The 14594-nt window shown below is 43.1% G+C and overlaps 1 protein-coding gene and 1 long non-coding RNA gene across 14 annotated transcripts in view; one reads left to right on the forward strand and one right to left on the reverse strand.

Moving 5' to 3' along the window:
• The window catches only part of LOC143898959 (uncharacterized), a 190597-nt gene that overhangs the window by 137134 nt on the left and 38869 nt on the right, over nucleotides 1-14594 (forward strand). The window lies entirely within an intron of this gene.
• The window catches only part of Mdr49 (Multi drug resistance 49), a 56304-nt gene that overhangs the window by 7452 nt on the left and 34258 nt on the right, over nucleotides 1-14594 (reverse strand). For 9 of the 13 annotated variants that reach the window (XM_077408778.1, XM_077408781.1, XM_077408779.1 and 6 more), the window contains 11 exons: nucleotides 12604-12740; nucleotides 10552-10621; nucleotides 9822-9915; nucleotides 8619-8809; nucleotides 8183-8431; nucleotides 6600-7013; nucleotides 5731-6154; nucleotides 3413-3616; nucleotides 1936-2287; nucleotides 1629-1862; nucleotides 538-1487 (listed from right to left, as the gene is read on the reverse strand). In XM_077408778.1, the coding sequence (XP_077264904.1) occupies nucleotides 538-1487; nucleotides 1629-1862; nucleotides 1936-2287; nucleotides 3413-3616; nucleotides 5731-6154; nucleotides 6600-7013; nucleotides 8183-8431; nucleotides 8619-8809; nucleotides 9822-9915; nucleotides 10552-10621; nucleotides 12604-12718 (3297 nt within the window). In that variant the 5' untranslated portion in view covers nucleotides 12719-12740. The remainder of the gene's footprint in view (nucleotides 1-537; nucleotides 1488-1628; nucleotides 1863-1935; nucleotides 2288-3412; nucleotides 3617-5730; nucleotides 6155-6599; nucleotides 7014-8182; nucleotides 8432-8618; nucleotides 8810-9821; nucleotides 9916-10551; nucleotides 10622-12603; nucleotides 12741-14594) is intronic. The other 4 variants (XM_077408785.1, XM_077408789.1, XM_077408787.1 and 1 more) reach the window with 1 other exon arrangement.

The raw sequence follows: 14594 nt of genomic DNA on the forward strand, positions 1-14594 counted from the left end.
TTTGTTAGTCTGATTATTCAGTTGGGAACTCATTTACTTCATTTACAAGGGAAATTATTTCGTAATGAAACACGTAAATCACGTCGGCCTCCAATGACACTCGGCACGTGTGTTAAAACAAATCACTAAGGCTAATAATTTTACGATTTAGTAGCCAATTTAAATCCTATATGTTCAGTGCCGCGTAAATTTCGATTAACTTTGTAAGACATTAATTAAAAGTTAAAACTAATTATGTACACGTCCCGCTCTTCATTACTTTACGTTCTTTGCGCAAATTTTCTATTCTCTTAGCAAAATTTAATTACATGTCTTATCTTTCGTTCATTATTATTATTTTACATTTCACATATTGGCGATTCAAAGCCAGCAGCAATTTGAATCTCGCAAATATTATTCATTTAATGACCGCAACTAAATACACGTGTATAACGAAAAGAAAGTGCGCAGTGTTCAAAACGCGTTATGTATACTCGCGGGCTACTTCACGTAGCCGAGTTTACAAACCGAATATGCGGAATATCAAAGCGAGCTCACCCAGTCTAAATCCTTTCCCTCTGAGCCCGGTGGCGAAGTGATTTCTGGAACTCTGTCGAGCAGCTTGAAGATTCTGCCGGCCGAGATCTTAGCCGTTTGGAAGTTCGGCGCGAAGGCGAGCGCCTGTCCGAGCATCCACGAGCCGAAGATCAACGCTTCCGACACTTTGATGACTTTATCGTACTCGAGTCCCTCTCTGGCCACCAGGTATCCTCCGTAATACAAACTTATGGCGTAACCGAACATCGGCGTGGTCTGGCCGCACGAGTACACTAAACCTCTCAGCCTGTTTCTGATTCTCGTTGCCTGGGCGACGCGGTTCAGTTCCACGCAGTATCTCTTGAAGAAGACGTCCTCCTTGTTGAGACTGGCGACCGTACGTATGTGGGTTATCGCCTCGACGGCTACCCGAGTGGCCGACTCCATTTTCTTCTTCTCCTGCATACCCTGGCCGCCCATGACTCGCGCTTCGAAGAACACCGCGGCGAGCACCAGCGGGATTGACACCACCGAGACCAGCGTCATCTTCCAGGTGTAATACAAGGATATGCCGATTCCGATCACGAGGGTCGAGAAGGCCTGGAGCATGGAGCCGATGCGAGTTCCAGTCGCGCCTTGGACGGCCGCGGCGTCCGCCGAGAGCCTCGCGCAGAGCGCGCCTACGCTATTCAAGTCCTCGTCGTACCAGCCCATCTCTTGCTTCAGCATCGCGCTGAACGCCGTCTTCCTTATTCGCGTCGTCATACGCACGCCTGCCAGGCCGAACATGTACATTTGCAGGAAAGTACTGATACCTGTGATCACGCCGATGACAATGAAGAGTATCGAGAGAAAAATGGTATATCTCATGACGTCGGCGGGGTCGGGAAGATTCAGTACCCAGTAAATGTCACCGAATATAATAGCGAAGGCTGGGAAGGAAGCGCCTACCACCCCTGCCGCGATACATCCTGCAAGAAATCGTAAATTATTTCTTCTTTTATTGATATTTTACTACTCGATTCTTTTTGTACTTTTTACACGATCTCATAAGGCCTGAACTGATGTCAACAGATTCACTACTATCATTGTTCCCGTTAGCTAGAAATTACCGGTCAAATTTAATGGCCATTCCGGCCTGTTTAATCCGAATATCCTCATCATAGGCGCGTCATAAGGTTTCTCGTACTCTTCCAAATCTTCCTCTGAGGAATCGGATCTCGCGAGAGAGAGTCGATGGGAGTGTGCGGATAACGTGGAAAATTGTTTGCTCAACGGCGGATTCTTCCTCATCTTCGGGGACATTGCGATCTTGGCAGCAGTCCTCTTGGCAGCACTGGCCCTATCTATATAGTGACGAATAGCGGAAAATTAATCGTGTATATCTAAACATTCACGGATAAACGAGCTAGAGCGCACCTTTAGCTGCGTTCTCCACGTGGACGGAATGCAGTCCGTAATAGTGTTTTTTGAGCGCCATCAATTCCTCGTGGGTTCCTTGCTCGACGACGACCCCGTCCTTAATAAACACGATCCTGTCGACGTTCGTGATGGTGGAGAGTCTATGACTGACTATAATCGTCGTTCTTCCCTTCGCTGCCGCGTCAAGGGCTCTCTGCACGGTCGCCTCGCTGTGAACGTCCAATGCAGAAGTCGCCTCGTCCAGCAGAAGAATCGCCGGATTTCTCACCAGCGCACGTGCGATGGCGATTCTCTGCTTTTGTCCACCCGACATCTGAGAGCCTCTCTCGCCTACTGGACTATCGTATCCCTGAATTCACAAACCGGCCGCTTCATCGTTCCGATCTTTGTGCGCGAATTGACATTGGGATGCGACATCGCAGAACGTGTCTCAAAAAAGGTTAATTTTTGGAATCGAGACAAATTCATCCGAATCGTCTACTATTCTATTACATTCTATTATATTCTGCCGTATTTGAACGCCTGCTGTACGATATGTCGATTAAATCCACGTACATTCGACGCGATTTAACAGATAACGCAGTCACCGTCCACAAATATTATCGCGGCAATGCAAATGGGGTGCGCTGATTACATTTCTGATGAACTTACACCGAGATGCCCGTGCAAATCTCATTTTTTCCAACGATACGGAAGCTGCGCGGTTAAATTGTAGCGCTTGCGAACGTATAAACCGGATAAACCCGAAATGGGTGTGTGCAAACGCGGACAGCGATCCAATGGGACTATCGATTCACCTACCGATAATCCGCTAATAAACACCTAATAGTTGACACATGCGCAATCTCGGGTAATGTTATTTGCTCCGCGCACGGTTTAACACGCGTGTTTTATCGCCTGTTTGCGCGCGGACTGCCAGGCACACCTGAGACTATTGTCAACACATCGCAACGCGCGATGACAACGGTTATATCTAGTCGGAGAATTATTTGGGAAAATCGCACCCCCTCGTTTCGTTAATTATTAATTTTGTTCTTTAATTACGCTCGCCGAAATCTCAAAACTCCCGTTTAATGAAATTTCATCGATTAGCTTCGAATACGCGCAATTTCTCATGGTGATAAAATTTTACAGATTATCAAAATCAAAATGTTTTCAAGCATTTTGGCAATTTCAAGTTTGAACATTGTCATCATTGTGATTCTAAATAACAATTATCATTATTAGCGATTACGTTCGTTCCACGATCGATTCAACATATTCCGTGCAAACGTGCTGATGAGTCTCGGTAGAAGAGACAGATGTCGAACGGATACAATGTCTCCGTTCGGTTTTCAGTCGAGTGACAGCGCCGACGTATTCGCCCGCTCTGTGACTTCCCGATGAAGCTGTCGAAGCACGACCAAAAGGAAGCTATAATTCCGGACGGGCAAAGGGCGCGGCTGGACTACGAGAAAAGGGCTGCGGTGCTCACCTCCGGTAGTTTGCTGATGAAGTCGTGAGCGTTCGCTTCCTTCGCGGCTTTGATCATCTCCTCCTCGGTAATGCTGTCATTTCCGTAACGGATGTTCTCGCGTATCGTTGTGTCAAAGAGCACCGGCTCCTGACCGACCACGCCGATGTGCGAGCGCAGCCATTGAACATTCAACGTCGACACGTCGACCCCATCCAGCAGGACCTGCACAGAAAAATATGGGAACTCCTGGAAATTGTCTCCCTTTATGTACCCACACGTATGCCGTGTTAACGTGATAACATTTCGCGCGAAATGAGAATTGATAGTTGAGTGGAACAATAATGACGTGGAGAACTCCGTTTGAAAACAAACGTCGCTGTTACATAATTGCTATAGGCATGATAGACTTCTTAAATAGCTATAAAATTAACAATATAATTTCTAAGCAGAATACACATATATATCTTACAATTAGGTATATATTGCTTTTTTGCTGAGCGTTACTGTTTTCGCAATTTTGAATCGTAATAACAATAAAATTAAAATATTAGCAATTATATAGATATGGGTAGAATTATGAAATAAAAATACGAGCAAAACAAAATTGTAAAGCAAAACGTGAGATTAAAAGAGTACATAAATAACGTAACGCGCCGAAAGAAATAGTCATCATATTTTTATGTGCGTGTACCACGGAAACGATCTGTGGGAAACCAGCTACTTTGGCGCCGTAAAAATCGCTGTTGCGTTATAAAATTGTAACGACATTCTTCACCGCGCGCGATCTCGATCGTATGAGAATCTAGCGACACCGATCGTCTCTCTCTCTCTTTCTCTCTCTCTCTCTCTCTCTCTCTCTCTCTCTCTTTCTCTCTCTCTCTTTCTCTCTCTTTCTCTCTCTGTTGTATAAATTGAAATTCAGTAAGAATTCTCTTTCCACCGAACTTAGAATCAAGCTGGTAACATCTCTGGTACTACCCCACTTGGACTACTGCTGCCTTGTCTATCATGGCTTGAGCAAGGAACTTAATCTGAAGTTACAGAGACTTGTAAACTGCTGTGTATCAGATTTATCTTTGATTTGCGGAAAGACGAGCATATAACGCAATATCGACGACGCCTAGGGTGGCTGTCCGTAGAAAATAGAAGATTGTATTTTCTTGGCTGTCAGATGTATCGTATTATCTACATGGGCTCGCCAGCATATCTGAGTGAACTTTTTACCCCACTTAGCCCATTACTCAGAAGATCCACTCGAATTGCAAATTATTCTTCGCAAACCTTCCATATCCCAGCTTTCCGAACGGAAATATATAGAAATTCCTTTCAGATATCGGCCATCTATTTTTGGCGCTCTCTCCCGGACAATATTATATCAGCTACTACTATTGCAGTTTTTAAGAATCTCCTCCGATCCTACCTGCTGTCATCCGAATTCTCAGACTAAGTTCCTTAGATATTTTAGCGTGTAGTTGTGTATAGAGTACTTGTAGTATTTTCTTCTTCTAGTATTACCTGCGTTCGATTTAGTTGCATTGTGTTTCTTTAATTTTAGTTTGCTTGTAGATTATGTGCTTTTGTAGTATTAAGTTGCGTTTAAAGTTAAGTTGCGTGTCACTGTATCTTTATTTTGTATATTACTATATTTTGCTATCTTTGCCCTTTAGCTATGCTTGGGCATAAATATACTTATCAATCAATCAATCAATCTCTCTCTCTCTCTCTCTCTCTCTCTCTCTCTCTCTCTTTCTCTCTCTCTCTCTCGCGAAAGCGTGGCGGAAAGAGCCCACTATTTTCTCCCGTCGCGACTTTTCCCCGTTGTGAAAACATAAACAGGATAAGTGAGTCGATACCGACGCTCGAAAACGTTCGACGGGAAATAATGGAAAATGTAATACGGTAATGATAACCGTAAAACAATTATTTTCCGAACAACGCGAAAGTAAATTACCACAGCGCAACGCCATTTATTCAGCGTCGCTGTATTTCCGCGAGGGATAAAAACGTCACTTGGACATTTATGGCGCTATATGTGCTGTTATTAACTTTGTTCCCCGCGTAACAACGCCCGTCATAGTGCGCGAGTCGCGCCGCTCTCTATCTTTATACGCTTTTGCCATTAAAAAATCTCATATAAACCGGTTTACAATATGTCTCTCGCGTAAACAAAGGAATGAAGTGCGGCATCCAAAATTCTTACGTCTTTAAGTTAACGCGATTCTTGGCTCCGCACTGCGTGCGTTGTACGCGATGAAAATCAATAATTCTGACGAAGCAGCGAATACTCTTTCTGGCGAGAAAAAAAAGAATCCGATTAATAATAAGTCGCTACTGACTTGTCCTTCGAGGGGATCGTAGAGCCGTTGAACGAGCTGCACACAGGTGGATTTACCGCATCCGGATTCACCTACGAGCGCCACCGTTTCGCCGCGATTGATCTTCAGATTCAGCGCCTTGAGCACTTGAACGTTCTTCCTCGCCGGATAGCGGAACGCTACGTTCCTGAACTCGATCTCACCGTTGACGGTGTCCAGCCGGCGACCCTCCTTGCTGAGGCTGTCGATCGACGGCACGCGATCGATGACGTTGAATACCGCGGCCGCGGAACCCCTCGCCATTGCGAATGCCTCGAGAAGCGGCGAGGTCAGGCCCATGTTTTGCGCGCCGGTTAAAACGCCGAAGAACACGATCACTAATACCCCTGCCGTGTACTCCTTTACTTCTTTCGAGCGGTCGTCCAGGATTAATTGCACCCCGTACCTGCGCGCAGGGGAAAATCTACTTTTGGTCGTTTTGGAGCGTGACACGTCCTCGGGAAAGCTTTTTTTTCGAACTACGTAAAAAGGAACGGCACTATTCCATATACGTAAGTGCCCAATTATCTATCTCGTGGCTTTTATATTATATTTATAGAAAGATGAGAATTTATTCATGTTGTTAAATAAGATGGATACAAAATTCAAGCGAAATAATTACGTTAGACAAAACAACGTCAGAACAATCAGACGTTCATTATAGCTCATTTAGTAAAAATGGACATATATTTTATCACCAAGAACCAGATTTTCAATTACGACACGCGTGACATACTTCTGATATCTCATCCAACAATAAGTTATCGAATTTTAAAAAAATATTCACAGAGCCATAGGCTTGTGCGAATAACGCGATGCTTTTTGCGATAATAAACACGCATCATCCTCACCAGAACGCCAACGCGTAACTGAGATATATGATAAACCACATGATGCCGCCGCCGATTCCGGACCACATGCCTCTCCTGATGCCAGTTCGTTCCGCGGGCACGAGTTTCTCCGAGTACCTTTCCACCTCTTTCTGCTCGCCGTTAAAAGCGACTACGGTCCTGATGGCGGCGAGAACTTCCTCGGCGACGCTACCGGCCTGACCGTAGGCCGCCAGCTCCTTAGCCGAGAGTGAACTTTGGACCTTGGCGACAAAGGCTGTAGCGATTATTATGATCGGCGCGCAGCTTAGCATGACCAGGGTCAACTTCCAGCCGTACACGAACGAGATGATGACGGAAGCGAAGAACGAGGTCATTAAATACGTGATGACACTTAACTTCTCTCCCATGCCGTCCTTCATCTTCTCCAAATCACTGTAAAAAAGATAGGCGACATCGTCATTTTATCGTAATAGCTAAATAAATCTTTTGATCCCCTTCGCGATCTTATTTCGGCTTAATATCATTTTTTACATAATCGAAAGTTAGTCTCAAGATTCAGCTTTTAAGCAAGCACGTGCTCGAAGCTCCGGAACCGAGTTTTGATCGAGATCAACGTTTATCAGCGTCTGTCATTGGCGACGTTATCGCTATCTAATATTTTTTCCACACAGCCCATCTGCCACAAGATTAAAAATCTTTATATAACGCTGGCTATATTGTTGAACAATCGATAGCCGATCAATGGAAAGTAGACGCGATCAATTTCTGTATATTCTATTAGATATATATATTTTTAGATAACAAAATACTGAGCGACATTGCTGTTATCATGTTTATTGCAGACACTCGGTCTGCAATGAACTGCAATTGTAATAACAATAAATGCGTCTAATTACATATACGCTAAAGCGCAATTAAAGCTTATCTCTTGTTGCGCGTTTTCTCCCTATCTTCATCGCGATGTAGAAAAATGGAATCGTGACCGACTAACGGGACCGGCTATCTCGAGATAAAAATTAACATATTTGCGATTTACACGGCTAATAACTTAATAAGAGTCGCTCATCCAATTACTATACGGTGTAATGCGAGCGAAGGCAGAGATAGTCTGGGAACAGGCTTTTCGAGTTTCGAGCAAACGCCCACCTGTTGATGAACGCACACAGGTTCTCGCCTCCTGAACTTTGCTCTCCGCATCCGTCCCGCGTTTACATTTACGGTCTCGAAAATCGAAGGTACAACGTCGTCTTTCCTTTAAGGACGCATCGACGCGTGAAGGTACGAATATTGTCCCCGCTGACATTATTTCGTAAAGAGAGATCATACCTAGAGTCATCCGAGATGCTTCAAATATCAAAAAATTTGCGCAGTTTTCGTATTTTTTAAATAAAATCCCTTTTAACGAGTCGATGCGATTGTTGTTGTTAATTGTATTTTGTAATCACAGTTCTTTCTCAACGATTTAATGCTACTGATGCTGATTAAACATTTGATGAACGACACCGCGTAGTCATTTGTCACGGTGAATTTTGCGATCGATCCCTATTATCTGTCTGTGATACAATACAACACATCAGCGCAATGATAAGAAGAAAACTCACTCGTTAATTCTGCTCGCGAAGTTGGTCGACGTGTTCGTGTCGTACCACGACATGTCTTGCCTAAGAACGGATCTTAGAAACATCTTGCGTATCCTGGAGATTTGTCTAGAGGCAGCGAGATTGAGCAAGTCGACCATGGTCATGCAAAGGACGAACATAATCGCCGATAGCGCCGCGCAGGAGACGCCAAAAGCCACCGAATCGTCATAAAGAGCGTCCATCTTCTCTTCGTGAGTTGCATTAGCAGGTCTGAAATAACATTTTTTTTTTGCGTCACAATAAAATAACACTCTGCTTCCCCCGATCCGGCGTTCGAGGGGATTTATTTTCAGGAATCTGTCACACCATGATACATGTTCTCCTTGCTCGTTATAAAATGTATCTCGCGGGAAGACTATCAATTCTTGAAGGTATAAAGAGATGAAATGTTACTTACAAAATCTTGCCACCCCCGAACCACGGCATTATGACGGTTGGTGTGGTTGTGTCATTCCTATGACGATCCAATAGCAGAGTGCTGAATTCACCATATTGAATGATTGAAACTGGAATGGTCAAGCCTACGAGGCCACCCAGTATCAGGCTTGAGAAGACCAGCATCAACTCGCCCCACGTCGCAAATCGAAACTGATAAATTTGAATTATATTACTAGCTACACTTACGGTACAATTTTTGCCGTCGTAAATATTACTCTATTGCGCTTCAAAATTTACGAATAGCAACTATATGGAGTTTATTGAGATACGCGTGTCTATAAGAATGTAAAAGAGAACACGATTTCTGTATTTAAAGCGCGGAATGTTTTTTTTTTTTCGCAAAAGTTTCGCAAGCACGTTTACGAGTTATTCGGCGCGGCGAACTCGCGTGTTTTTTAATGATTCAGCAGCGCGGATTCGCGCTTTCCGAGAGATTAGCTTGCAAAAAATTAATACCCGACTAACCATGATTGACGAGCGGCCACGCAACCTACTTCTACGCAAGAACAATCATAATTGACCGAAAAACGTATTCGAATTTACGGCGTCGTGAAAAATATCGTTCGAGTTTAATTCCCGAGCGTGCGGGAGAGTTCATGGTCTATTAAATTGGGGATTTATAATGCGGAAAATTATACAAATGTATCTCGACAATGAGTCATTAACTGTCGTTTATCACAGAGAGCAGTGTCATTAATCACTGTCGCGCGTCCAGAGATGCCCCACCAGTCGGTGCAATCGGGAGAGAAGTAACATTCTTAACGGTTTCGCGGGCGGATCCACTCCAGCCCGGAATGCGCGTCTTGCTTCCATTTCGTTTATATTAGTGCAACGTCGCGTGTGGAAAACGTGTACGGTGTGCCGAATTTCCATTCGCGTTTTCTTCATCCGCTTCGTTAGAGTCGACTTATCTTTAGAGGAATATTGACACGCTAATAGTTTCCGAGTTATGGAGCAATTGAACGTTTGGAAAAGCGGCTTCGACTTTCGATAAAGAATCTATAGAGTTTTCTCTTCCTTTCGGAAGAGTGGAGGACGGTATGGGACGGACACCCCGTATATTCTCGATTTCTCAAATGTACCGGCCTCCGCCGCAGGGTATGTCGCGCATGAATTTCGACCGAGGACACCCTCATAAATTATTCTAACAGGGAAAACTCACCAGTTTGTAGTATGGCACGGGTGGCAGCGATGACGGCTCCGACGCTGGTTCGTCCTCCTTTTCCTCCGCCTTCGTTTCCGATGGTATGAATTCCCTGTCGACACAAGATCCAAATCGATCGTTAATCGAAATCCCTGAGATTAAAATTCGATATTTATTCAACGAACCGATCTTTCCCATACTTTTCTATGGATTTCGCTCAAATTTCTCAGTCGGGAGAGTGTGAAACATTCGTTTTAAATTTGTCAAAAAATGCACCCAGATAAATTCTCGTCTATTTTCACTGTCCGTTGACTCGGGCACAAATAACAAGACTGGACACATTCGCAGTGGTAGGGAAAGGAATTAGGAGAATCCAACGAGTGTTGAGCATCCGAATAAGGATTAGGAATCTTCGTACCAGAGGACATTTCGCGATATCTGAAATCGCATTACAACTACCAAAAAATAGGATGAATGATAAATGAGTGACACGGTTATTTTTACGAGGCGGTGAAAGAGACGAGGAGGTTTTGATGCCGGAAACATCCTCGTAAAAAACACATATGCGTTTCCCCGTACGAAATCATATACAGTCCGTAAAAGTTTTATGCGAGCCTCCTCTGGCCGTATCAAAACGTTAATAAGCCGGCGAGCCCTGCCGCGCACAATGATCCATTATTCAGTCTCTACGTCTCGTATATTTACTTCTAGATATATACGTCACAATCTGTAACAAGCTCATTCGTACATTTCTTTGCCATTTTCCCATAGCATGTATTCGGCTTCGTGTTTATCCCTCTCCTTGTCTTGTAGCGTGTCTGAAATTAGATATACAAGAGATACCGTACACACAAAAAATTCCACAGACACATTTAAATGCAAAGCGTGCTGCAAATAACGTGTCATCGTCGTTTATTGCATTTAACCGCGAGACAACGTGACAATGGCGAGATTGACGGGATTCTAAATGTCTTTTATGTATTTTCGAATCGTATATCACACACGTCACGCAGCTGGATTATTACGCTTTTCGTTAAGAAATGATAAAGAGAGACATTAGCAGACATGGCTTTATCTATCTCGATCGCGGTCGCATTTTTAGAGATTGTTATTGCCGTTCCAAGAAAATAATTCGACGAATCATCCAAAATGGTCTCTTCGGCTAGAAATCGTGAATCAAACGGAGGATCTTCGTAAATCGACAATTTAAGGATCAATGAGGACGCGGTGGAGGGTTTTCTTTGGGTAACTCGGCGGGAGCGCAAAAACTATCGGGATCCGTGGGAAGTTTCGACATAGTCGTCGCAAAGCCCAGGAACCAGAAGAATAGTCCTGGATGAGAGACTTTGGCGAAAGTCGACCGGCGCGGCGGCGGCGTCTCTCCGTGGGGGCTCCATTAGCGACGTAATTGCTGTTAGAAACTCCCCCGACAAATCTACGATCGGCACGGAATATATAGGAAGCTTTGCCACCTGAAGTAATAACAGCGCCGCGCATACTCGACGACGTATTAGCGTCAGCGTATTTTCGCGCAAAATTCGTCAGGTCTACGGTTTCGCCGCGTCGAGCATAAACTTGCGAAAATTTATTCTGAAAATTATTGAAGGCAGATCTTTAGCGGGGGGAAGCACGGGAAACGAGTTATTATTTTGTTGCTTCTCGTAAGGAAAACACGTATTCACTTAAGAATATTTTGTCCCGCGTTTATTGCGGATTTACTGAAATAAAATAATAATAAATATGATAATAAAATACTTGGAATAAAATGATAATTCCTAATGGCAATTTTGGACTTTAATTACAATTCCGGTTCGAAGGTTCATTACGACACTGTCACAACCTCTATATACTTCACGGGGTCTGTGTAACGGATCGTTCCTCAGAAAAACTTTCTTAGTCGCGATTCTCGTGAAAGCATTAAAGACGAATGCCAGTCCTGGGAATTTCAACATTAAGATATTTAGTGCCTCTTAAATACGTTTTCCTCGTAGATTTATTGAATAATTCGTAGCTCACTTTTATCGCAGAACTTAAATGAGATCCACCGAACTTGTACTTGAATACATTAATGTATTCACTTAAAAGTGAGCAGTAGAACAGTTATTTTCAACGAGAACTTTTTTATTATCTTGAGAAGATATGTGGTTTTCTATTCATACTATTCGCGAAGAATAACATGCATAATACTTTATGTGTATTGTGTCTATGATCATGACGAAAAGCATAATAATCCAATATATTTTCTGTATGATTTTTCGCTCTAGACTAGTTTTGAAATTATTTTATCTTTTACAATTTTTGAGTAAAATAGTTTTTTATCCAGCAACAATTACTCATTTCCGTTTGAATGCAAACTGATTTTTTTTCATTCCTATCTAAAAAATTAATAATAACATATTTTATTTTCTATGGTTAAATACAAATACGATGATAACTGAATTATTCCACATCGATAGTTATAATCGTTCAATATGAAAAAACGTTTGCACTTCCGTGCAAACTTTTGCAAACATCGAAGTAAACACATAATAATATCTCAAGCCACTTGAAATAAAGCGCTCAAATTTGATCAAGTTGTACATTATATTGTTATGCGATATGGAATTAAGTAACATTCTGTGATCTATCGGATTTTTAATTAATTTGTGAAACTTCTGCATTTGTGAATCCAGGTCGATAACAATATGATAACTGATCGTTCGTAACTTATAACTCCACATCAAATAACATGGTAAAGTGCGATAAATAAAAAGCTGACTTTTAAGCAAACGAGTTTATATCCGACAGTGTAAATACTTACATCTCGAGAGGATTTTTCCCTGGCGGGGGGAGTGATTTGCCATGAGCGTCTCCATTTGGATATCCGGTGACCCCTCGCGGGGATTCGTGGATAACGGATAAATTCGCTGCGTCATTGTGCATTTTCAATTAACGACTCTGCAATCATAAGAAGGAACGAAAATCGTGAAGACATTTTGCAGTGATCTAAACCTCTAATTGAGTCGGACAAAAACCGAATTTACAGTTAATTGATTCTATCGTTTAATCTCTCGCTTCTTTTACTTTTTGCCTCTTGTTACATTCTCAACGTTTTATCTTTAATTATGGCGAATGTCGAGCAAAGAGAAATCTCATCGTTGAGATATCGGACTCGGAGATGGACAGTTTGCTCGAAATCAAACGCATCGCACGCAGTTAGTCATGCTAGCGGTGACGCAAATAGTGCCCCTATTTACTCCCGCCATTATCCGCACTATATCATATGTTTGCATGTTGAAATACCTCAGTCTAAACAATGATTTAGACACCGCGCTAGCCACGTTAATTAATCGATCGGCCGCTACAAGCTGCATTAACAGCAACGACGAATTCACTCTACGTTTCATCCTGTTAAAGATATCCTGTTCCCCGTCGGTCACGCGCGACACGGCCCCCTTGTAAAAGAGAAATGTCGATTCGCTTTTTCGATACGTCGAATAAAACGAAACTTTATCCGGCCGGCGCGGGCGGATCGATGGTTCTTTCGATATGCAGACAGGATATCAGGTTCGTGCTGTTAAAGAAGAGAAACGGACGACGACATCGGGGCGAAAGGTCGGCCAGGAACGACGTTAAGGCTCGCCGAAGCTTTTAAGAACGCGATGAAAAGCGCGGACGAACAAGACCTCGTTAGGGCAGTGAAAAAGCACTGACGAGGGGCGTTTCACGCGGCCCTCGACCGATCCGATCGGACGGATTGCGATGGTCGCGCTCGTGTGATCGCGCGATTACGGACTTCTTCCTGATAATGTCCCTCGTGCCCGCGAATATGGGTAAAAGAGTTTAATTTCTCGAAATTATATACAAATCTGTTTCCAACATTCTCCTCGTATCTTATTCAGATGCCATGTCTCTCACGCGTATTCCGATCTGTCTTCAATGGAGTACGAAATGACCATCACAAGTCCGTTTATTTGCCGTGACCATATGGTCATTATCATAGCCATATATGGTCAGCATTATGTTATCTTCGTGGTGACGTGTTCAAAATTAGGGCGGCGTTAGGGTCCATAGAATTATTTACGCTTTTAGGCGTGACTTTCGTTATCATGATTTATCTTCATTTCCAATTAAATCGAAACAAACTTCTTATCGCTTTGCCAAGTTTCACAGACTAAATCACCCCGTTTAGACTAAATTACTAAATCATCGTGTATCGAATGAAATGTAATCGCGATCCTCCCTCGCCCGTTATTCGATATGGAGGTAATACTTGTCGCTAGGACTTTATTAGTCTCGTATCGCCGTATCGTTATCGATCGCAGTCTCGTGATTGCATTTCGCAGTAAAACGAAACGCGGATGAATTATTGGCCACCGCTCGAGAATTAATTGCCAAATCTGTCGCGCTAAAAGAGAGACTTCATCTTTGTTTCTTTAACTAACGAAGCCCCCTTTTTTGTCTCCCGTTCGAAATATTGAAAAGTTGAGGGTATTTAAGCGCTCGCGAAAGAGGATAGCGACGTCAGTTTCAGATTATCCTATTTCACGGTAGGATTTCCCGATTTCATTTGTCTCTCGCTCGACCTTCAATAAGCTCACCTTCAGGCAAACGGGATTTTTTCCTCCGTCGCTTTAACCTCCGCTTCGCGCGGAGGAGTTTATAAAATTTTACCCTCTTTCCAGTTGATTTAACACGACCGACTTTATTGGCTCCGACAAATAAATTGTCTCGTTCATGCGACTCACTTTCTTTCGCTCTCGAAACCATTACAACTCCATCGGAAACCTTAAAATAACAATCCCGAATATT

Source organism: Temnothorax americanus, unplaced genomic scaffold (assembly GCF_048541705.1).
Source record: "Temnothorax americanus isolate GAGA-0224 unplaced genomic scaffold, ASM4854170v1 Scaffold25, whole genome shotgun sequence".
Taxonomy (NCBI): Eukaryota; Metazoa; Arthropoda; class Insecta; order Hymenoptera; family Formicidae; genus Temnothorax; species Temnothorax americanus.